We start from the raw sequence: 23,286 nt of genomic DNA, 5'->3' as shown, positions 1-23,286 counted from the left end.
CATGTAACCATCAATCAGACTGCTCTCCAGGCTGATGAGCTGAAATATTGCAGGCAATTCTTTCTGTTGCCATGGAAACTCCTGCTGTCAGGCCTCTTCCTTTTTTAGCCGTGTCACTAAAGGCATGTTTTCACTCAGGAGCTCTGCGGAGGCTCTCAGGGTCCAGCATCAGCACTCAGGCGTTAGGAGAATGCGCTCAGCTCCTTATCCCACCCTCAGCAAAGCTCCAGGCTCCGGGAGCCACTGCTGTGGGATCAGTTGTGGACCCATCAGCACCTTGCAGCCATTTCCAGCCACGTCCTCACTACACCTCTGGGCGGTCTGACCAACAGCCAATATGAGAAAATCATTAATGAGCTCCAGAAAACCTGAGGAAATCCCCTGTATAACAGAAGTGTGCCACTGCCGACCTCTGCAGATGTACAACAGAGAAATGTGCCTTGTGCAGGACACAGCCCATCCATCACTGCAGAGTGGGATACCCACTCCCCATTCTCTGCTCAGTGCAGCTGGGCACCGCTGGAACATTCCTTTTTGGACTACTGCTGCTGCTTTCAGCTAAAGGAGCCATAATGCTGTTTGGGGTTAATTAGATTAAAAAAACATGCATCCCCAACACCAGCAACCTCACTGGATGGCTATGACCCCACAGATGGTATTTATTTGCCACATAGCAAAGGAAGCATGGCAGCCCATGGATTAAACATCACACACATGGTCTGCCAGGCCGGGCTGGAGCTCATCCCAGGTCTGTGCCTGAGCCTGAGGTTACAGAGGCAGCAGCAGGAGACAAAAACTTCATTTTCTAAGCATAAACTGAGGAGGCTGATGAGCAGCATTCCACCACAGCTAAGGACAGAAGCTGAGGGGCTGCAATGCTCTCTCAGTGCCAGGACTGCAGGCAGAGAGAGGGAAGGTAAGGAGATGCAGAAGAAAGCAGTGTGAGGGTTCACTGATCTCTTTCTGCCAGGAGCTTACTGATAATGTAAGCTGCTAAACTTTACCAAGAACCAAGCAGAAACTTCTGCTGCTTGTCCCCACCACAGCTTCTGAGTCTTGTGCAGCATACTGCTGCTGAAATTTATGATGATATGTTTAAGAACACCACCGATGCTAGAAGCTCAGCTGCAGCTGCCCAGGCCTTCCTGTGCTCAATTCACAGACACAGCAACAAAAGGGGCTGTTTTCACTGTGCGACGCGAGGATGAGAGCTCTGGGGAGGGAGATGGGTGTGGAGACTGCAGTTCTCTGTTTGAGGGATTCATGGGGAGATGCTCACCTACTGCCTGCACCTCTGCAAGCTGCCCAGCCCAGCAGCCACCAACCTGGCTGATTTCCTCTCTTACCACACCTCACCTACTACTACTTACACACCTCAGCTACTATTTATTTTGCTCCCTGCCTTCAAAAGGGGATATGAGGAGAAGGCCCTACACATCCTTCCTTACCCTTTGCCTTTTGGTCATTTCTCAGCTTGAAACAGGCACAAAGAGCAGCAGGGACCAGCAGTCACCTTCCAGCAGCACCAGCAGAGCACCCCAGGGCAGGGTTCCTGCAGTGCCATGGAGCTCCAAGCCATGCAGCATGCTGGCTCCCAGCCCCTGCGAGCAGATGGAAGTCACACAGTTCCTTTCCTGCTTATTCTCCCAAGCAGATCCACAAAGACAGACTGAGAGCTGCAATTTCACACTGCGGACACGCAGCGATGTGTGCTGGTCCCTGGGAGAACAGACAGACCACTGTCAGGCAGCTATTGGCAGCAGGGACTGTGCAGTTTGTGAGAATAGCAACAGGCTGCAGCAGCACAGCATCTGTCACTGCGTTTCTGTGTCTATTTTACAGACCCTCACAGATCTGAAATGTTTTGTTAAAACGGAGGCATTTTTATTCAACCACAGGAATGTAGTTTACCAGTGCTGTTTAGTATCTTCATCAGTACCATCAACAGTGGGATTACATCCATCGTCAGCAGTTGGTGGATGACACCAAGCTATGTGGTACAGTCAGCACACCCAAGGGATGAGATGCCATTCAGAGAGAGCTGGGCAGGCTGAGCAGTGGGCCCAAGTGAACCTCGTGAGGTTCAACAAACCCAAGTGCAAAGTCTGTACCTGCGTTATGGCAACCCTGCTATCAGTACAAACTGCAGGATAGAAGGACAGGGGGACAGACCTGCTGAAAAGGACCTGGGGATGCTGATGGATGGCAGCTGGACATGATCCAGCTCTCCTCTTGATGCTCATTAAAACTCCTGCACTCAGAACGGAGCTGACCAACTGCAATAACTGCAGGGATCACACATGTTGTCTGCCCTGCCATGACTTGACAGGATTAACTTCCTGCATAAAACATATCTGGACAGCTCTGGACAGCTGTAAACATGGTGCCCTCAGAAACATTCTCAAATATAGAAGTACCACTGCATTTTGTAGTGTTTCATGGTGGTTTTCTGCTGCATTTACAGAACCAAGAACCATTTATAGTCCAAGAATCAAGACTGTGCTCCTCTCCCTGATACATGTAGGTGAAAACAAACCATCTCACCACAACGCCATTCGGTTTTGAAGATTGATGACCAAGACACTAAGACTGCTACACTCACATATGTAGGCAGATGCAGTGACTGCTTTTACCTAACATGCCTCAGTTAACATCAAACGCCACCAGACCAAACTTAAGGTTGGAAAGAGATGACAGAAATTGACACACACACAAAAACTCATTTTTGTAAGGATGTGAGAGGAGGACAGGACAGATGCTCAGTGTGGACACTGAAGATTATCCTGGGGAAGATAACAAGGTCTCAGTGATAACACAGTGCACAAACTTCTCGTGGAAAGATAAAGCAAAGAGCCCCTTTGGCCTCCTCTTGCTGTTCTCTGTGCAGAGCCCAACGCCATAAGCCTGTGTTAGAGCAAGGCTCCTTTCAGCAAGTGCTCTCACCCACTTCAGCAATGTCAGTGCTGGACCGTGGCACTTCTCCATCCCCTCCACTTCCAAGGCACAGCTCCAGAAGCCACACATACAAAGCAGAGGCACAGAAAGCACTGTCTGCTGGGCTGTCGTTTCACATCTAAATCTCAGCAGCATCGTAGAATTCAAACTGACAGTCTTTGTTTCAACAGAGCAGAACTGGTACTATGAAATGCACTCCAGATGCTCAGTGGCATTTCTTAGTACGAATCTATTCCTAATTCAAGGCTTGCTAAAAACATAAATATCTAAAGTGAAGATTTCACTGTGGAAAAAAACAGCATTATACTGTACCGAGGGACAGACAACACTTTCAGTCTTCAAAGCAGCAAAGTCTCCCCATGGATCTATATGCAGAATGTCCCAGAAGCTCTGAGCTGGCTGTGCAGGGTGTGGGGAAGGCAGGGCTTGGGCTGGGAGTTACAAGAGTTAGCACAGCATCCTTCCAGGGTTCTCTGTTTATTAAAATCACTTGCAGAGATGCCAGATGTGGAAGTGAGGACAGCGTGAGCAGCACAGGGCCGGGCCTGCCTGATGGGAGCACAGAGCAGCCCTTCGCTGGAGAACTGTGACATGAAAAGGCCCAACAAACCCAGTGGCAAAAGCAGCACTCAATCACTCAGTCTTTACAGCACCCTGAGCAGTGACTGTGCTCTCTTGGGCACTGACTGAGCACCACAGAGACACCTGAACGTGGCTGGAGGTGGGGACCCCGAGAGTCCCTTTCCTTCAGTCCCTTTGCTTGTCTGCTCCTCCCATCTTGACACACTGCATTATATCCCCCATGCCATGGAGACACCTGGTGCATGGACCCACAGCATTCTGCACACATCAGTGCCATGTCAGGATAAGCATGGGGACTGTGCGCAGCCGAGCTTTGCTGTTTCCATGCCCAGCTCTCTAAGAACCTCTGCCTGAATTAATGTGAGACTGCGTGTGCCCAAACCCCACAGCACTGCCTCCAGAGAGAGCTCTGTATCCCAGGCTGTTCACCTCCTCCTTTTGGTCCTAGGAAAAGGCATTTTCTCCCCTCCTCCAGAACAACCAGATCTGCAATTTCCTGGCCAGACAGATCCTTATCTGAGGGTTCATTAACACTACCAAAAGTTAAGCAAATGAACCTCCTGGAGAAGCAAGAGATTACAGCCTCACTCAGTCTAAACACACGCTGTTTTTTAAAGATCTGACTGCACAACAGATGCAAACACAACAGTTAAGTATTGTAATTCAAATATGTAATGAACATCACAAACTTGGAAAGGATCTGGGTCAGCAGGGGAGCAGGTGGAAGCCTGAAGCAGAGAGAGGGCTCTAAGGGACCGGAGCTGAGCTCTGCAGGGAGTGGGGCTGTCTCTGCCAAGAGCACATGGCTGTGCTAGCAGGGCAGCACCCAGCACTCAGATCACCTGGCAGGGACATTCTCCAGCCAGCATTACATGATTTGTGTAACCCTCTCTTTCCCCATCCAGTCTCTCCTTATGGCTCCCATTAAGCCCTGAGTGCCACCCAGCCCCTCACTGCTGCAGACAGATGCAGCAGCATCCTATAATGCCCCAATCGCTCCCACATCATCTGGATTATTTTCCACTTCATTCTCTGCAAGGATGCCCAGACCAGTATTAAAGGGAGGACAGAAGACTCGAGAGAAGCCCAGTGATAACCAAGCTGTGAGGCACTGCTATAAGATGCCAGGCATTTCATTGATTAGTGTGATTTTAGTATTGAAGGTTGTCTCTAGCTTTTAAAGTTAAACCTGGTATGTCACACCCATTCACACACGCTCCTTCAGAGCAAAAGCTTAGAGGGTAAAATATGGAGATGCTGTGATTCTCCCCAAGTTCAGAGCCAGCATCTGGGTGCTGATTTACCTGAGCATGGCATGCAAGCTCTTGTTCATCACTGGCAAATACGCATAGCGCATAGCTCATAGTGGTGACTTGGTTGAAAAGTAGTGTTTTGTAGCTGAGAATTTGATCTATTAAATACTGTTATTGTGCTCTTTGTATCTGATGTAGTTTCCATGGAAATAAATAGGAGGCATTACTTTTGGAGCGTGCTATACAATATCAGGAAAGCCTTTTTCCTGTCACTGTATAGGAAGCTAACACAATTTGACTGCAAAGCTTGCATCATGTTCCACACATTCCTCAGAGATTACTTCTCCCCTAAGCCTCCCTTCAAACAGGAAGCTTCTTTTTTGGTTAATAGAGAAGCTGATGGGAGTTGACTAATGCTGTTAGCTATCTTCTGATCAGAATTGATTTGGCAGAAATTGAAATAATCTGATATAAGAAAATGGAAGTATTTCTATAAGGATGTACTCCCAGATTGAATGAGCTTTCAGAAGTGGAAACGCATTGCTTTGCATGCCATCGGGGTGGTGACAAACGCCCAAAGCACTGAGAGGCATTTAGGAACAAACCCTCCCCAGTGACCTCTGGGACATGGGACAGCAGAGCTCAGTTCCACCCATTCAGGATTCCTGAAGATATCCCAAAGATGGGATTTTGCTCAGTCCCCAATGTATTCTGCACAAATACAGCTGCAGCAGTCCTGATTGCATGCAAGCTTCTTTAAACACTGTGCTGGCATCTCTTACCCAGAGCCAGACTGCCAGTAGGGGGGCAGAGCAGAGGTTCTATGGCCCAGCCATAAGGAATGGACCAACTTCTACTACAAGTTTTACATAAGACACAGCTAAATACATTTTAAAAGGAACTGGGCCTGCTGGCCCATCTCAGGCTCTCACAAATGAGTTTCTTCTGGTGGGTATCAGCTCTGCTTCACCCTGGCTAGCAGTTCTGGATGAACACATTTCCATTTCTTGTATACCCACACCAAAACTAAATGACACCCATCAACGTGACATGTTACCTGCCGATGCTGTTGGACACTTACCAATCACAGACTTGTCTGGAAGCAGAGTAAGACATAAGAACAGAGCAATAACGCAGCACTTCTCTAAGTAAATGTGGAAAGCAACCACATGAGGAGCCTTACCTGTGCCAAGGAGGTTCCACTTCCTTTTTTCAACTCTGAGAAGTTCTCGCTCAGTTTTCCACCCTTGTTGCTCGAGTTGCATTTATAGCACATCCACCGCATCACATCTTTGCTTACGGCCCCACACTCCTTACTGAGCAGGCACAGGGAATGATATAAGTGGCCACAGCTGTAAAGGTGAGAAGATAAATCTTTTGTGAGGTGCTTGAAAGCAGGGTACTGCAGCCTGACGGCGCTGTGCTTCGAAGAGGAAAGCTATGGCCAATGAAAACCAAGGCTGCTTACTGGTAACCTCGTATCAGCAGTGTGCGTGCTCACTTTGTACCCGCACACTGCCCTGCAGGACCTCTAGACTCATAAAAACAGCAGCAGATGCCCACTTGTTGATGCAGCTGCAGATCTCAACACTAAGGTAATAGCCATCCTACATTTCACAGCCATCTGGCCACAGACAGGAATATCAGCGATGCCAGGCACAGTCAGGGATGCAATCAATCTGAGGTGTACAAATAAAACCACTTCTTGGGACCCAGTGGACACCTGGTAGGCCCAGCCCTCCCCAGCACAAAGCACTTTATTTGAGATGGAACAAGCAGTACATCAGCTAGTAGCAAAACACTTCATTTTACGCCCCTCCTTTTACTTGCTGCAGCCAGTTTCCAGACCATTTATGTTTTATGAAGCTCTCCAAAGTGTTCCTGCCATAGTTCAGTAAGGGCACACAGGCAGTTACGGATATCGACTATGACTGTGCTGCCTGTGTACAGCAGGGAATCACCTTCTGCTAATACATGCACTGCCAGGTTAAATGACAGGGGAGTCCACAGCTTTCTGCACTGCTCTCCCAAAACTGCAAGGGAATTCCTTTCAGCTGAGGCAGAGCTGGCTGCATGCAAAGAAGGCTGGCTGAGCAGTCTGACTGCCAGCCCACATACAGTGCAGGAGATGTGCTCACAGGAATACTTCTGGGGTTTTATTTTTTAAGCTAATAACATGATCTTGCCTGTGACTCTACCCCTTCACTTTACCTGAAAACAATGATTTCATCAGCGCTTTCTTGCCTCCTTTTGTACTGCTGTAGACAAATGCAGCAGTAATCCTGCTTTGGGGTAAGCCCTCTAGTGACAGAAGCTCTTAGGTTACACAGGGACCAGTGGAGATCGTGGTTTAGAAGGTTTGTGGTCGTCTCTAAAAGGGTCTGCGTGGAAGACAATATATAGAGGTCATTTTGTCATCTCCTTAGTGCAGAAGCTCCGTACCCTTCAATTCTTCACAACGAGCAGCTTACCGGATTGCCAAGAACAAAACCAGCCACACAAATTGCTTCTCCTCACATGTTTTGCAGCTGCTTGCCTTCAGAACACTTAGCCTTTTATCACATGTTAATGGAGACAATACCTCTTCACTCTTAAATGGATAGATAAGTGCTTCATTGACTTTTGTCCAAGAGCGTTAAAAGATGTGGGAGAACATGTGGGCTCAGCTTGTCATCTTCCCTACCAGACTTCTCTTTTTCCTCTTTACCTGGTAAATCACTGCATAGATCCCTATTTTTGTTAGAAATGCACGGATAAAAATCAAAGCAGAAAGCCAGTACTGCTCAGGGCAGAACCCCCTGAAGAACACACAGACCACCTCTCTTTATCTGCAATCCCCTATAGTAAAGCTATTTCCCACCTTCAGACTAATTTAAAAGGCACTTTGAATCCCTAACTGCAGGATAAGCTGGAGAAAACGCGGGTGTCGATGCTTCCAGTACATTTAACACAGAATTCAACTACAGAAATGTTCACATCACCACGTATCTGTCAGTCCCTTCATTTGCAATCTGTTTGTGAGCAACACAGACTCATTCCCCTTCCCCAGATCACACAAATACAAATCACTTGCATGGCCATTTACTTTGCTCTGCAGAGAAAAATAGCAAATGAGAGAGTAGTAAGCTGGATAGCTACAAGTAATCCCTGCACGCAGCAGTGGATAGAGCAGAAACACATGCAACTTACTTGTTCATAGTTAAATGTGTCCAGCATTCCCAAGACGAGACCTTGAATTTCTCCAAGTTTCCCTTTTCCATAAACTGGATCCTGTGTGAAAGAACGAAACACTGTAGGACACCATCATCTGTTTTTTTTCATTTTTTCCTTCTTTTTCCCTTCCTTCCAGACTGGTATTGCACATGGCACTTATGATGCTGTATTTGAAGACATAGTATGTGCACAAGGGAAGCAGAACCATCAGATGCACTGAGGGGAACACTGGTGATTAGCAAAACGGAGTAGATGACAACATCAATATTAATTACTGTACTCGAGTCCAAATGTTTTTGAAGTGACCTTGGAAGCTCCAGGAGCTGCGGGAGGTGGCTGGAGGATGCAAACCAGCAGGAAACATCCTGCAGCAACAAAGCAGGCAAAATAGCACTGAAGTCAAGCCACAACACCCAGAGATCAATGCAGCAGCTCCAAAATCTGCCAGGCAATCTGACAACAGTCTTCCCAAGAACCACGACGGGCAGCAATGCCAACGTGCAGGCATCAAGAAAACTAGCACTGAGTAATTTCAGTCGAGTCAAACCCAGCTGCAGCTGATGAACACACGGGAGCCGCAGAGGCTCCTTGCCACTGGGTGAGTGGTACAGCCTCAAACAACACGGCGTTTTCCTTCTGCATGCATAATTCACAAGCAACAGCATTGAAAATACACTGCACTGAGTCACTGCATGAATTATAGACAGCAGCAGGGCGTGCACGACTTCCATCAGCACCTATGAGATCTACAACACAGAGAACGTTGGGTTTGGATTCACCAGATACTTCTGTGGCTAAGGAAAACCAAAGAAGTAACTCAAATTGCTCAGATGAAACCATTTACACACGGCAGATTAGTGCAAGTAAACACTTTGAAAGCATCTTGTTTCTTGTCTTTATTGAGGAAAAGGAGGAGGAGGAAGATGTGACAAAAACAAGCAAGGAACAGAAGAGCCACCCACAGATCTGCAGAGGAGGAAGGTGAGGTGAGGGTCACCTCCCAGTTGCTCAGTTTTTCTCCAGGCTCAGTAACATCTTAACCAATAGCAGGTAGGAAGAGAATTGCCTTTTTCCCAAAGAGGGCTACGTGGCCCAGCAGAACCTTACACCAAACACAGCAGCAGTGTGCAAGCAGCTCCTGCACATTTCCTGCTGGCAGCCATTAGAGCCATGGCTGCACAGGGCTGGGCTGCCTACCTGCCTCAGGAATAACATCTGGAGCTGTAATTTCACATTCCAAGCAAGTTATAAAGCCGTCCTCCAACCAGCTGGTTTCAGCCCCCACAGAATTTATAGTCACAAGAGCCTTCAATTACTTTTATGAAAGAATATGTTTCATTAATTCCACCTTATAAGTTTTGTCTCCATCTGGGATTTATGCGTGCTCCACATTCTCAGCACGGGATGGTCCATCACTAGAAATCAGTTGTGCCAAATGAGGAACAAATCACAGCTGCTTTTTCCAGGCTGGGTATTTCCATGGGGACCTGGGAGCACTCAGCATGGCAAACTGGAGCCAACCCAACTGCCTGCCTAGTGTGAGCAGCACCAGCAGGTCAGGGAGAGCCAGTGAGTCCTGAGCTGCAAACCAGAGCTGCCCTTCTTGTTTGAGGCAACAGCTGCTTCTATTTGCAGAGCGTTCCTAAGGATTAGAGCTCCATAAGGGAATTAACTCAACCTTTCAGACGGCGTCCACATCCTTAATGACACAACACCTCAAGAGCATCCCTCTAATATCGCTCCTAATATGGTTATTTCAGACTGTTTAATAAATCATTTTTGTTAAGGACGAAAAAGAACATAAATATATTAATCATTATTTTGCATGACTTCAGTAATACAAAGTTGAGTCGGTGTGCTCTCACAGGAGATGCAGGGAATCCACAGCCACAGAGCTGCTGACAGCCCATTGCAAGGTGCCCTTTAGCACTGTGTGTTGGTTGCAAAGTTAACATTTGCCAAAGGTATATTCTCTAAGCAGTTAAGCCCAGAAAAGGAAGAAAAACAGTCCACAGAAATTGGAATACTTTAATTCTTTTTTGGAAAAAGGAAGATAATCTACCTCCATTTATTGATGTCCTTCACCTTATAAAAAAAGAAAGCAATGGTTAATTCCTGGGCGGTTGTTCTACCTCACAGACAGCAGATCCAGCACATCCATGCACTGCCACAAACACCCAGCCTCCACTGAAGCAGCGCCTGAGGGCATCTGCAGACTTCCCAAACAGCCCCTGTCCTTCCTCCCAGGTGGCACAGAAATACCTTGAGGGCATCAGAAAGGCTGCTTGCTCCCCCAGGGCCCAGAAGGGCTTGTTTAAGAGTATATTCATGGTCACAAAGTGGCACTGGAACGACATTTGCAAGGAGTCTCTACATGCTGCTGAGCCAAGACAGCACTGCCTGGCACTAGGTTTTAGAAGTTTAGGTGAATTCAAAGAGGCACTGGAGAGCTCTGCAAAAGGAACACACACCCAGGGCTAATAAAAGAGAGAAGCTCTAGCTCAGAAAGCTGTTTAGAGTGTTCTGGGTAGACGCCATGCATGTGTGCTGTGTTGTAAACCTCCCCTGCTGTGCACTGAGATGGCATTCCCAGGCAATCCAAAGCAGCAGATGACAGACCACACTATGCAGGAAGGCAAAAAGTCCAGTGTAGTGTAACAGGGAAAGTCTCCTTCGTAATCCCAATCAAGCATTCAAAAGCCTCTGAACATAAGGGCTGTGTATCCAAGCCACTGCCACACCATAGGACATGGAAACATCATCATTATAGACATATCTTTTAAACCTACACTCCCAAGCAAGGAAATCACAATGCACAGCATTCTGACCCATAACCTAAAGAAGATTAAGGGAATTCCGAGGCAAAAATCTACCTTAAAACAGCCAGCAACTTCTAGAGGATATAATTAGACTGTCCAAAACAAAGCTTCAACTATCAGAGGAATCTCAGAGGGGCAGTGAGGAGGGAACAGCTGACACCTTTGCTGCCTACAAATGATCAAGGTTGGACTCTAACATCTTAACTTCATCAGGAGTCCCCTCTACTAGAATGCACTTATGAGAAGTCAGCATCTCTCCCCATCTTTTGTTCTAGCTCCACAAAAATGCATGCCTGATTAATCTCTGTTTTGTCAGACTGAATTTGTAAGGATGACCAGGAAAACAAAATGAACAGGAACAGTTTTTCCCCGTACTTCCAACCCCAGCGAGCAGAGCTGCACATGCTGCTCTAAATAACGCCTTGGACACTGCTGTCCCCAGTAGAAGTACATCTCAGGAAGCACCTTAGGCCTTGTTATCCTTTGCAACAGTGCCTCCACTTTTATGAGGGTGAATAGTGATAGGACAAGGGGGAATGGTTTTAAACTGAGACAAGGGAGGTTTAGGTTGGATATTAGGAGAAGTTTTTCACCCAGAGGATGGTGAGGCACTGGAACAGGTTGCCCAAGGAAGCTGTGGATGCCCCATCCCTGGAGACATTCAAGGCCAGGCTGGATGTGGCTCTGGGCAGCCTGGGCTGCTGGTTGGTGACCTGCACACAGCAGGGGGTTGGAACTGGATGAGCATTGTGGTCCTTTTCAACCCAGGCCGTTCTGAGATTCTCCACACCAACCATTTCACTGTACGGATGAAATGTATTTCATTCTATTGTCACCTCCAGGACACAAATGCCAGTTTCTATAGAGGCTACAGTAGAGAGTTTTCCTACTAAAAACAAAAAAGGGCAAGAAATATTTGAGGGTCGCACAAGAGTTTCTAAGTCTTCCCAAGGAAGAATGGGATCCTCCTCCAAAGAATAACACCTCCCTGTTGTGTTACCTTCACAGTGCTCACTGCTTTGCCTTTCTCTCCATTCTGGTTATTCTCAGTACCACCCAAGAAAGCCTCCCTGTCAACCTCCAACCTCTTCATTCACAGCTTCTGGATCATTTCTTGCCTATATTAAACATCAAATAACACTCCACAGGAAACTGTACCTAATGTTCCAGTAAAACCAAATGAAATGTTATTAAAGAGACATTCACTTTGCTTGATGCTTTGCACCTTTGATAAAACCATATTTTATTTGATCACAGCTTTCTATCCACTCTTTTACAACATCTTTCAGTGTCATTAATTACGACTTTCTCCAAAATCCAAGACTGTGCCTAATACTTAAGATCAAACTAACAGGCTGTTACAGGTGTGCACTCACCCTGTGAAGTCTGCAGTTTTTCCACTTCTTTCTCTATCTGTGATAGAAACCGAAGAATAATTCAACACTTCCAACCTCCTCCTCCTTCCTTCCTCCACTGAACAATTCAACACAAATCTGCTTATGATCATTCAACCCAATATATCTGCAATCAGCAATTCAGAGAGATGTCTGCTACCACAAAAAAAAAATTATAATAATATATATATATCTCCCTAAAATTGTAGTGTACCAACAGTTAAAAGGGCCCAGTCTTGATATCTCTCCTCTTCAAAGCCCACAAACTTTGATTTAGTGTTTTCATAACCATCTACCCCAGCACTTCAGCTAAATGGCTTTCAACAAATGTAGCTCTGAGCAGTTAATAGTGGCTTTACAGCTGGAGCAGCCTCCAGAACTCCTAGCTTCAGTCTCAAAGTAATTACAACCTTCGAGATAATATTTCTTTTGGTTTGCAGAAATTACCTCAGTTGTCTTAACACAAGTCTGTGTGTTCCCACATCTCCTGAGACTGCCAAGCCTTCCAGGTCACCCTACCAAGTTCTATGACTCTCACCAACCAAACCTTTACTGGAATACTTTGAATCAGACAATCAGTTAACGTGACAGAAATTGCTACCACATCAGGAATATGTTCACTCTTCCCAATAACTGAATGGCACAGCTTGGTAAAAGTTTGTTTGCTATGTTTTTCCCCTCAGAAACTCACCTGTAGAATTCTCTGCAGGATTGAAGGAAGAGCAATAAATGCAGCCATGTTGTTCAGCACTTGCATTGTCAAACTCTTCAAGGCTGAAACACCACGCATGAAAAGTCACCACTACTCATTAGGATTCAAAGAGTAAAGAGGTACATCTTTCAGATTAAGAATTTCATTTCAGTTCATCTTTTCTAATATGAAAACAGTTCTATCACTTTTTACCTTGCACACATTTTGCACTAAGCATTTCAAAAGTGTCAGCATCGCAGTGTCTCTCCTCCCACTTCCTACATACAGTAAACTTTTAGATCTTCAGCCTCTCTTTGCAACACTGCCACTCACTTTTTTCAACCTGCATCCCTTGTTCATGTTATAATCCCACTCACTCTAAAATTTCCTAGCATTAGCATTTGCGTGAAACATTTTTTCCCTCTTGATCCCCCAATTCCCTACAGCAGGAGTCAATATCTGATAGGTGTGGACAACAGCAATTCAGCTTCTTGGTGGGGATAATTAGAAAGCTAGAGCAGTTTGGGAATTAGCAAATTAAGAATGAAAACAAAACCAGTTCTTTGATATCCAAGCGTATTATGTTCTTGCCAATTCTGGTATCACTTCAGACAATATCTTTTCAGCAGGCATCAGCTCTCAAAACGGCTAACCTGGGGAGCATTCTGAATTTAGAGGCAAAGTTGAGTTGAGGGAAGAGAGGTGATTTTTATTTTTGATTCATTCAGCTCCACGCAGGGCTATCCCTATGAATCCAGATACAGCTAACAGCCACTGGAAGGGAAAAAAAGGGAAGCCCAGACAAGGTGACAACCACCACATTTTCTTGTAACACTGCAATCCTTAGCCACATCTGACTACAGCCACTGTGAAGCAGAGGGCTGCAACCAAGCAAGAGGCATTATTATGTCCCAGGATATCTTAAATCACCCATAAAGGGAGGCCTTTCAAGAACACTGCTCTAGATGTGCTACTGACACCCACAATAGATTCAGAGAGCTGGAACTAAGATTAGAGAATTTAGCTGATGTATTCACATTCTGCTGGTTTTAGGTACAACAGGCAGATGCAAAGATAGAGCACAAAAAGGCCAGGCAGAAAAGATGGCAGTGTTTTGCCAAAAGTTACCAAGGTTTTCAAGCCTACTCAGAGCCAAGGCGGCTTTTGTGTGCATTGTTTTTCATAGAGACCATCTTAACAGAGCCATCTGAGTACAGGAGGCTGTGGTAGGGTCCCTCTTCCACCCAGGGCTAAAAACAAGAAGTACCCAACAGCTGCATCCTCCCCATATGACCTCGCTGAGCTTAGTGCTACAGCCACTACAAGCTAGGATCAAGTGCAAGAGCAGCAAGAGCAGGAAGTGAGTAACAGAACTGCTTTTTATCTATTCAATCAGCAGAGGAGGAAAGACAGCACACAGATTTGGGGTCACAAAAAGTCAAAGTACTTGCATTCAGCATATCGGTACTGTGATGAGCCAGACAATTTCTGTGGGGACATCATAGCTTCCAGCAGGGGAAACCAGAGGGCCTAAAAGAATTGAATGCAAGAAAAAAACAGTAAGAACACGGCAAAAAATGAGGTGTGAGCAGTATCACAGCCCACTTCTAAAGGCTCACTTCCATATTATGAGAAACAGAATTACATTTCTCAGGTTTTGTCTGCAGAGGAACAGAAGTGAAATGCATTAAAGTCATCACAAAGTACTCATGAAAAGCAGTCCAGGTAGCTCCTATCTTAGACTGATACTGTCTGACTGAGATCTGAGCACAGAACACTTCTGTCTCCTATTGTTCCTTCTTTCCCTTTCTCACTGTTCCTTTCCTGGAATCGTGATAACATAAGGAATCTACTTTTACTCCATACTTGACTTCCAGACATGCCATCTCTTCAGACACAGCATTCTCAGTTTTGAATTCAGTTACCTATGTTAAGCATTCTATTAGAAATAAAAATAGGTTCTGTGTCAGTGACATCAGCAAAATGAAAACACAACCTAATTCTCTCTGCAAGAGCTGAGGCAAGCTGTACCATCTCCAGCCCTTAAAGATCAGTCTGACTTTAAAGTCAGGGTTTGTGAAGTATTCAGAGCAGCAGAATTCCACAGCCACAGTGCAGGTAACATCAGGTAACTTCCTGCCACCACAAAGATGGCTCCAACCTAAGCATGCCAGTGCCTTCATGTGGTGTTACAAAAGCCATGATCTTTTGCTTTCTTTAGAGTCTGATTAACATTCAACCAAAATTTCAACTGCAGCTAAAAATGGAAAAAGGATATGGTCTAATCTACTTCTCCATAGCTGGTATGTGCTTTATTTTGTGCTTCACTCCTACAAGTGAACATTTCTCTTGTGGGTTTAAAACCTGAGCAACAAGAAGATGAGGCAGAGCAAAACAACGGCTGCTTGAGACGTGCCAGTATGGAATAGATGGGGGAAGGAAGGAGACATGAAGATAACGCCTCTGGAAATGCAGTGATGTGGGTTTTTATTTCCTTACCTCTCGCTGTTGCTGGTTTAAGTTGTGTGAATTCCTCTGGCAAAGGGCAATTGTTTTCATTAGGGTGTCTTCAATGCTTTCAAGCAAGGGGAGTTCTGCTGAACCTAAGCGTCGGGTGAAAAATAAATTGCCATTACAGAAATGATTAGGTATGTTAACTCCCAGTCATTCTGCAAAATAAATTCATGCTGTTCTACTAAAAGCTGCTCCCTACAGTGAACTACTGCATTATAAAGACATGTCCTGATTTTCTGCACTTCAATAGATGCCCTATGTATTGTAGCATTTAAGACTTCTCACATAATCAAATACGGAAGATTTAGCTGTAGTTCAGGACACAATCAAGCAACAAATACAAGCTCTGCATTTGATTAGGTACACCCTTGAATCCTGGGGCTAGTGAAGAGTGCTTGTCTTCTGTAGGCAGAACATTCTTTCTTCCATGAGAAGGGTTTTTTTTGTTTTGTTTTTTTGTTTTGTTTTTAAGAAGTTGCTTCTATATTCAACATCATCACTGTTCATAGCTAATGACTGGTAAGGCTCAGTAATGAGTCTGAATGGATTATAACAAGGAAAACATTTCTGGTAAGGCTCTGGTAAGAGTAGCAGCTGCAATCAGGAGTTAACAGAACAACTGAACAGACACAATAAAACCCACTGGTTGTTTACGAGTCTCAACAGTGATCAAAGTAACAGATGAAGGAAGTGCAATCAGAATAACTGCCGCAGCCACATGGATGAAAAGTTAAGAAAATGTCACCACAGTATCTAAAAACCTGAAAGAGGACCTCATTATGCCACTTGTCAGACATACATTTTGTATTTTTTACATTCATCCCTTTTTAAGAGAAAGTGGAATTTAAGTTGGTAACTTACCTCCATCATCTTGTGTAAGCATCAGCAACTTGCTCTGCAATCGCTGAAACAAAAGAGGTCTCAGAACAGTAAGCTTGCAGAATGTTGATGGAAGTGTTTTTAAAATGATCTGGCTACTAGGGCTTGTCTTTATTTTCCTCCCCAGTACAACTAGCACTGGATATGTTTCTTTCTAAATATTGAAAGGAAAATAGAAGCTAGAATATTATTTTTAATTAAGAAAATCAAATTTCACTATCTATTATCCATTCAGTGTTCGAAGACAGTCTTTCACAGTAAGCTGGAAAAGTACAGTGATCTGCTGAGCCTGCACACAACTCAATGTGCCATTTTTTGACATAAGATAAACTCCTACATGGACTGCAGTGGGAAACTGGGAAGCAATGGTAGTATCAAATCTTAACACAGGACATCACGCTGGTGAAGAGCCTGGCAAAACTGTGACACTCATGACTTCAGGCAAAAACGCCACATTCAGAATTCCAGAGTACTGTACCTCGAGCATAACCAGAAAGGCACCATGGATATCTCCCTTCTTCTCCAGTAAATATGAGGAAGCTTCATGGAGCTGATGTTTCTGGGTTATCTAAGTTAAAAAAATAAATAAACAAATAAAAAGTGAACATCTATCTTAAGATATCTGCCAGAGTCTGTTTACTCCCCAAAAGGACAGCTGCATGTTCAGAGAGGATCTGTCTGCACAGGCACATCAGCCAGGCCGAGCACCAGCCCCCACTTACACTGCCTCAGTTCAGAAGCTGCACTATATTGCCACCATCAACATTACAATCTTTAAATTTATGAAATCCACATCAAGGACAGATAAGTCAAAATTTTCCTAAGGGAAGTAATAGTCACTGTCCAGCAGTAATCAAATTTTGGCAGCGCTGCTACCCAAAAACCCTGGCTTGTATTATTTCAGATACTTTCAACACATTAGTCAGAATTAAGACAGACTATCTGCATTCTGCAGTTACTCAGAAGATTCAGTACACTATCAGCCTTTCTATAAGCCCTGAGACTAAACTCAAGATCAGTATGTTAAATACAGCTAACAGTGCTGCAGTTTAGTAGCTTGAGGGGCCAAATACTGAAGAAGTGATCCACCACTTTGGTAGGAGCTGACGTGGATGCTTCCCCCAGTCCCCGTGTCCTTATAACGTGTCTTTTCTACCTGGATGGTTTCCTCCAGCCTGCAGTACTCCAGGACTTTCAGTGTCTCCAGAACGTGGTCAGGGCTGTGTTGACACAGCAGCTCGATGAACTGCTCCGTGACGTGGGGTGGTAGGTGCAGGAGATCTTGGTTGATGCCTTCTCTGGAATATAAAAAGCACAGCTCAAAAGTTTGGCTGGAAAGAAGAGCTTCTAACTCAAATGTGTGTTGCCTTTTATGCTTAATACAGAAGTAAAAAATTTGGCTGTAAGAGCAAAATTACACCATCTCTACTAGTTCCTCTAGTAGAGTCTGTTAGGAAGCATTCCATTTGTTCCACAACATATTCTACCAATGCCTCAGCATACATCGAACTATTAAAGATCTCTGAGAAGAAAGGTTCCAGCACAGGCATCTCTTCAGCATCTCAACGGCAAAGACATGCAAAAACCCACCTAATTTATCTGATAAGCTTTATGATCTGAGCTGTTTTCAGATGCTGACTGTGTGTCTGTCCTGTAGAGCTCCCCCAAGCATGCTTGAAGAAATACTGCCTTTTGCTTATTGTTAATGAAGCTGTTCTTTGATCCACATTATTGCTTTTTAATGCACCTTCCATTGGAATACAGCATCTCTATCTACTTCACTCAGGTATGTATTCATGCTTCTGTTAGGGAAACATCCTCACTTTTATTCAGTATTTCTTGTCAAACTGAACAGAACTAGCAAATTGCCCTTGCAGAGTCCATAACTACACACTGGTTGATTACCACTGGGTCATTGGCAGAGCAAGTTTCCACCTGTAAAAGTGAACATTCCCTGCATACTGCTCAGGACTGAGCCAAAGGCTGCCTCTGCTCTCAAGGGTTTTGCAATCAGCTGCAAATACAGAACTGTATTAAACAGGAACTAAAAATATCTGCCTCATTTCCCAGCATGAGATCTGCTTAATCAACACAATGCAGGTGGAGTCCCCACTCAACTGCTGTGTTTCCTGTCCTTGCTGTCTCCCTCATCTCCTCTGCCACGATGGCCAGGCCAGCAATGCAGACCCCACACTGCTGTGGGTAACTGCCTGCCCCAAGCTGCTCAGAAAGCCAATCTGCAGTTTTCCTTCTGACTGCAGTCCAGGTGACTTCTACAAGCAAAACTCAGATCCCAGTTAAACTCCCTCTGAAAGGAACTTCTCCAAAACCCTTCCAGCAGCGGCAGTGCTTCGTGCAATGAACCTTTCCCAATCCCTTAGCTTATGAAGCAAACTTATAACGTGGGGAAAACAGAAGAAAACTGTCCTGTTCCCAAAGCTATCCCTGCATCCTGACTGTTCTTTACTCATCTTGTTTTTAAAGAGCAACATAAAACAAGAGATTTCCATGAATTGGGATGACATTGCCGATCCTCCTTAGAGTCAGAGCACCTACGTACAGCCTTTCAAAATGAACAGCAGCTCGCCACCACTGCAGATTAGATCTCATGTAGATCTCAGGTTGATTACACAGAGGAACAGCAGAAGTTGATCCCTTCTAGGCAACATGGCTCTTAGGCCTGTTCTGAAGCTCCCACTGAGAAAGAAAACAGATCATGACATGCATTTAGTTTTGTTACCCTTCTGATCAGGAATTCATAATCACTGATGTGCCAATCCTGCAGCTGTGTGATGGGAGAAGTTGAACATAGCACGTGAGCCTGTTGCTTCCTGGGAGCTACAAGGATTACCATCCGACAAGAAAGACCAGGAGGACACTGTGCCTCCAGCAAGCCAAAAGAAGCTTCGTGCAACTGCAACTGCTTGATTAGAAATCATATTTGTCTAGAAAGGAAAGAGTACCGATCAGGCTGTCCAAAATATGGACACATATTTTGCAAAACTTGGTATCCAAGCTGTAGCGTTCCAACAAGTGTTCCACTCTTCTTTTCTACTAGACTGAGGGAAAGAAAGGAAAAAGAAGCAGCTGTCTAAAGCAATTTCTGTCTACAAAAATGGGAAAAATGGCAAGCCACGCATTTGTAGTATGAGAACAAAATCATAGCATGGAAATAACTCTGACACCTAGTATTTGTGACTTAACGAGCAAGCCAATCTTTTCCTTAACCATTTCACTTGAGAAATCCAGACAAGCAGTAAGGGAACAGATTTTGGTAATGTTAAAAACCAAGCTGCTCTCCTGAGCCTTGCAGGTCCTGCCCAGCCCATCACAATCAGGTTCTCCTTCAATGCCCCACAGCAAACAGCTCCCCAGCCACACTCTGCGTGCTCCTTTCTAAAAGGAAGAGACCACCACCAATTCCTCACAAAACTCGGCACAGCTGAGCCTTGTAGAGCTGTGGTTAGCTGTCAGCCAGGAGAGCTCTGTTACACCCTGCAAGTTTTGCTATCTGTTGATACATTTACAGACCCAGAACACTGAGTTGCTACATACAGTTAATACATAATGTAAATGACTTTGTATTGCAAACAGACATGCTTCATTGCATTTTTTTTTTTTTTTAAAGAAAAGAGTTTAAAGTGGAAACTGGCAATGGCTGTGACTAATGAACTGAGTAACATACACTACATTCTCCATTTTCTGTGGCTGCTTATATGATACGAGCATAAGGACATTTAGTTTTAATTTCCCTGAGCAATTCCTGTTAACTCTGCTTTCTCCCTTCCCCCTCCCAGCTCCTTTAAAATAAATCTCCAGCTAAATTAAATGGGCCAAATTAATCCCTAATGCAATTCCACCGACTCAGCATCCTTACAGCAGCGTGACGCGCCTTGTCCCCCGTACCATCAAGCTATAGTTTGTTTCTGAGACAATCCAAGCTTCCTTGATTCTCTATTTTAACACAGATTTTGCTCAGAAGAAGCATATAAATACATAAATGGACTGAAAAGAGACAGAAGTTGTGACAAGAACCAAGTCACTACTGAAGGTATCAGTACACCACAAAGTATGGCTGTATCTACAGATTGGGTCCTGCAGTCAGGTTTCCTCCTCCCACCTTGGGGTACAGGTCAGCTCTCTTTGTCTTAGAAGCAGAACAACCTCAGAGCAGTGAGAAATAGCACACAAAACCTTGAATGTTACTGAAGAGATAAGAATAAAAGGAAAAAAAGGAGGAAAAAAAAAAAAGGCCCCTTCAATAATCTAGGATCTCTGTTTCTTACTGGCAACACAGTTCAATAACAGCAGCTTAAACATTGAGAACTCCCTCTTTAAGGTCAGTCACAGTCATACATGAATTCACAGTATTTAATTTTGTTCTTTTCTGTGCAACTTTCCCACTTTTGCTTATTGAGTAACCTGGCAACTGCATCACAGGCACTACTGGGCCATCTCCGTTACTTGGGATGCAGAACATCACACTGCAGTCGAGAATTAGAGGAGTTTAAAGCACGGGAGAAAGAGGAATACTGACAAATTCTGCTATGATGTCACAGGGCCTGAGGCTGTCTGCTGAATCTTTGAGGGGAAAAACAGAGATCTTTTGGAAGATCAGATACAGAAAGCTGCTTCCTACCAAACTGGCTTGATTGTTAATTCTTATTAGAATAGATAGAACTACAGGAAAAACAGTGGTTAAATACTCTGCAATAGAGCTAAACTAGATACATTTATCATTTGGGGATTATGCAGAAGGTGACAAGACAGGTTAACTACTGCCTGCACTGGTCTTGCTTGCTGCAAGTGGTATCACAGCACAACCAACCCAAGCTGATGCTCACTACCCCTGTACTGGATACTACTGCATCCAGCTGGGTACCACCTCTGCTAAATTATTTCTTGTTGTTTAATCTAAACCATTCTGTTTGTTTCCTATAAAACCCAAATAAAATATTTCTCAGCAAACAGATTTTTTTTTTTTTTTTTTGGACACTGAAGAAACATACAAGGCATGGGAGTTCATCCCTTCCATACAAAAGACAATAGTAGAACTTAAGGAAAATCCAAACTGATCATCTAAAACATGCATTTGTACTCCAACGAGAACTGAAACATCGACACTATATCTAATATCTAAATACATTACCTTTCCCAACTCCTCCTCTTCATAAAGCATAATTAATTTGTAGCTAATTGACAAAGTGGGATCTCTCCTTTAATAGCATTAGCAATTGCTATTGGATATGTGCATAGATAAATGTCTTACAAAATAAATGTATAACATCAAGGTCTTGAAGCATTTGAAACTGATTCAACGAAAAGAGAACGCTCAGTGCTGAAATACTGAAAGAACAGGAGCAGATGGAACAAGTAACTAGTTAAAAGCTTTCAATGAGACATGGTAGGAATTCTGAGATTATAGAAATGCAAACTGTCAATAGATCAAAACACATTTCTGTGTACGTGAAATCTGGGCAGCTTGGTCAAGCAATCAAACCAGTGGGTGCCTGTGAACAGAAATGTCAGCTCAGTCACAGGGGAACCATTTCACAGACTTCCCAAAGAAGCTGTTAGGGCAATGCCTACTCCCCCCCAACGTGGGGGAGATATTACATTGCATTTATTGGAACCCACACTGCTTCCCAGTTAGGAAGGCAGGCGTGGGCTCTGCTTTAAGATCATCCTTATTTCTCTGCTACCCTTCTCACCTTTGGGCAGTCTGAAGAGCAAATCACCTTTTCTAAGCCCCCAGACTGGGTGTAGACTGTATACTGACGCACTGTGCCAAATAAAAATGTTTTAAGCCACGTAGTTTGCAAAAGGTCAGATTTGCTTACATACCTCGGATCAAGCAGACTCCTTAGAAATTGGAAAAGTAAGAACTGGTCCTGTACAACAGGAGGAGACAGAGTATTATTAGCTGTAAAGCAGTGATTCCTGAACTACTTTCATGATTCATGGTTGGTGCCTTTAGACATTTGCCTTGAGTACATAGTTATGCATCACTCTTCAAGAATATTTGCTGATCTGTGAACACAAGCCATATTGCATTCAAAACTGAAAATTGCATTATCAAGTGATGCAAACAGCAACACAGAGATCATACGTTTTTATGGTCAGAACTTTACAAGCAGGTGCAATAATCCATCTAAACTAATTCCTGCAGCAGAGTACCTGCCAAGCTATTTTTCCCCATTTATGACACAGCACCAACTAACCATTACTCCCAGCCATCACTTCTTACAAGAACAGCAACCTCACTGTGAAGAAGTGCCAACATTAATGAGTTTTGACACTGTACCTGAAGGTTTGCAATGATGCTCTCAATCTGCTCAGTGAAGTGGATGGCCACCAAGTCAGCAGCTTTACATGGGCTGAGTAGCAATAACTCCTTTGGAGTGGGAAACACAGTAAAAATCATTACTTTTATAGATAATGTAATTATGCAGCATCACCAAGACCATTCATACTGTAACAGCATCCTTCTCTAGATGAAAGCTGAAAGCTGTAAAATAAAGAGTACTATCATACAAAAAATGGTTATGAAAACAACTAGAAGGGTGGCATGTAAAAGCCATCTCAGCTCTCACTTGAGGAAATGATTTCATCAAGTTTTTTGAAAGCTGTGCTTTACTTCATGACAAGAAGACCAGCTAGTACCAGCTGGGAAGAGTTCCAGCAACAGAAAGGAAACAAAGCCATCAGTTGACTCTAGGACATTTCTTAGTGTTTAAGGGGCTTGAACCGAACCAAATCAGAAGTTTAACTGCAGATTTCCGATAACTTAATTCCTCTGATATCTGTTCAGACATGGAAAAAAAATGTAAAATTTCTTTATGGAGAAATAAGAAAAAAAAATCTTTAAGATGCTTGTGAGTTTGCCCAGCCTTCCTGCAGCTCTTGGATCTGTGTGTCTCCCAGCTTTAACTATTTGTGAACATGCCACTTCTTGAGAAAGCAGTACTGACACAGGTCGTGTGTGC

The 23,286-nt window shown here is 44.2% G+C and overlaps 1 protein-coding gene across 2 annotated transcripts in view; it reads right to left on the bottom strand.

Annotated features, from left to right (window-relative positions):
* Window positions 1-23,286, bottom strand: part of VPS8 (VPS8 subunit of CORVET complex) — a 62,689-nt gene that overhangs the window by 3,302 nt on the left and 36,101 nt on the right. The window contains exons 33-43 of one of the 2 annotated variants that reach the window (XM_085232707.1): window positions 22,605-22,694; window positions 22,145-22,191; window positions 17,457-17,598; window positions 16,779-16,868; window positions 16,283-16,325; window positions 15,407-15,510; window positions 14,359-14,437; window positions 12,908-12,990; window positions 7,980-8,060; window positions 7,002-7,171; window positions 5,974-6,142 (exon numbers count right to left, since the gene is read on the bottom strand). In XM_085232707.1, coding sequence (XP_085088833.1) covers window positions 5,974-6,142; window positions 7,002-7,171; window positions 7,980-8,060; window positions 12,908-12,990; window positions 14,359-14,437; window positions 15,407-15,510; window positions 16,283-16,325; window positions 16,779-16,868; window positions 17,457-17,598; window positions 22,145-22,191; window positions 22,605-22,694 — 1,098 coding nt within the window. Of the gene's footprint in view, window positions 1-5,973; window positions 6,143-7,001; window positions 7,172-7,979; window positions 8,061-12,907; window positions 12,991-14,354; window positions 14,438-15,406; window positions 15,511-16,282; window positions 16,326-16,778; window positions 16,869-17,456; window positions 17,599-22,144; window positions 22,192-22,604; window positions 22,695-23,286 lie in introns of those variants that run through there. The other variant, XM_085232708.1, reaches the window with a different exon arrangement.

This window comes from Meleagris gallopavo, chromosome 11 (assembly GCF_905368555.1).
Source record: "Meleagris gallopavo chromosome 11, MGAL_WU_HG_1.1, whole genome shotgun sequence".
Lineage (NCBI taxonomy): Eukaryota > Metazoa > Chordata > Aves > Galliformes > Phasianidae > Meleagris > Meleagris gallopavo.
This window is presented reverse-complemented; position numbering and strand designations above follow the sequence as displayed.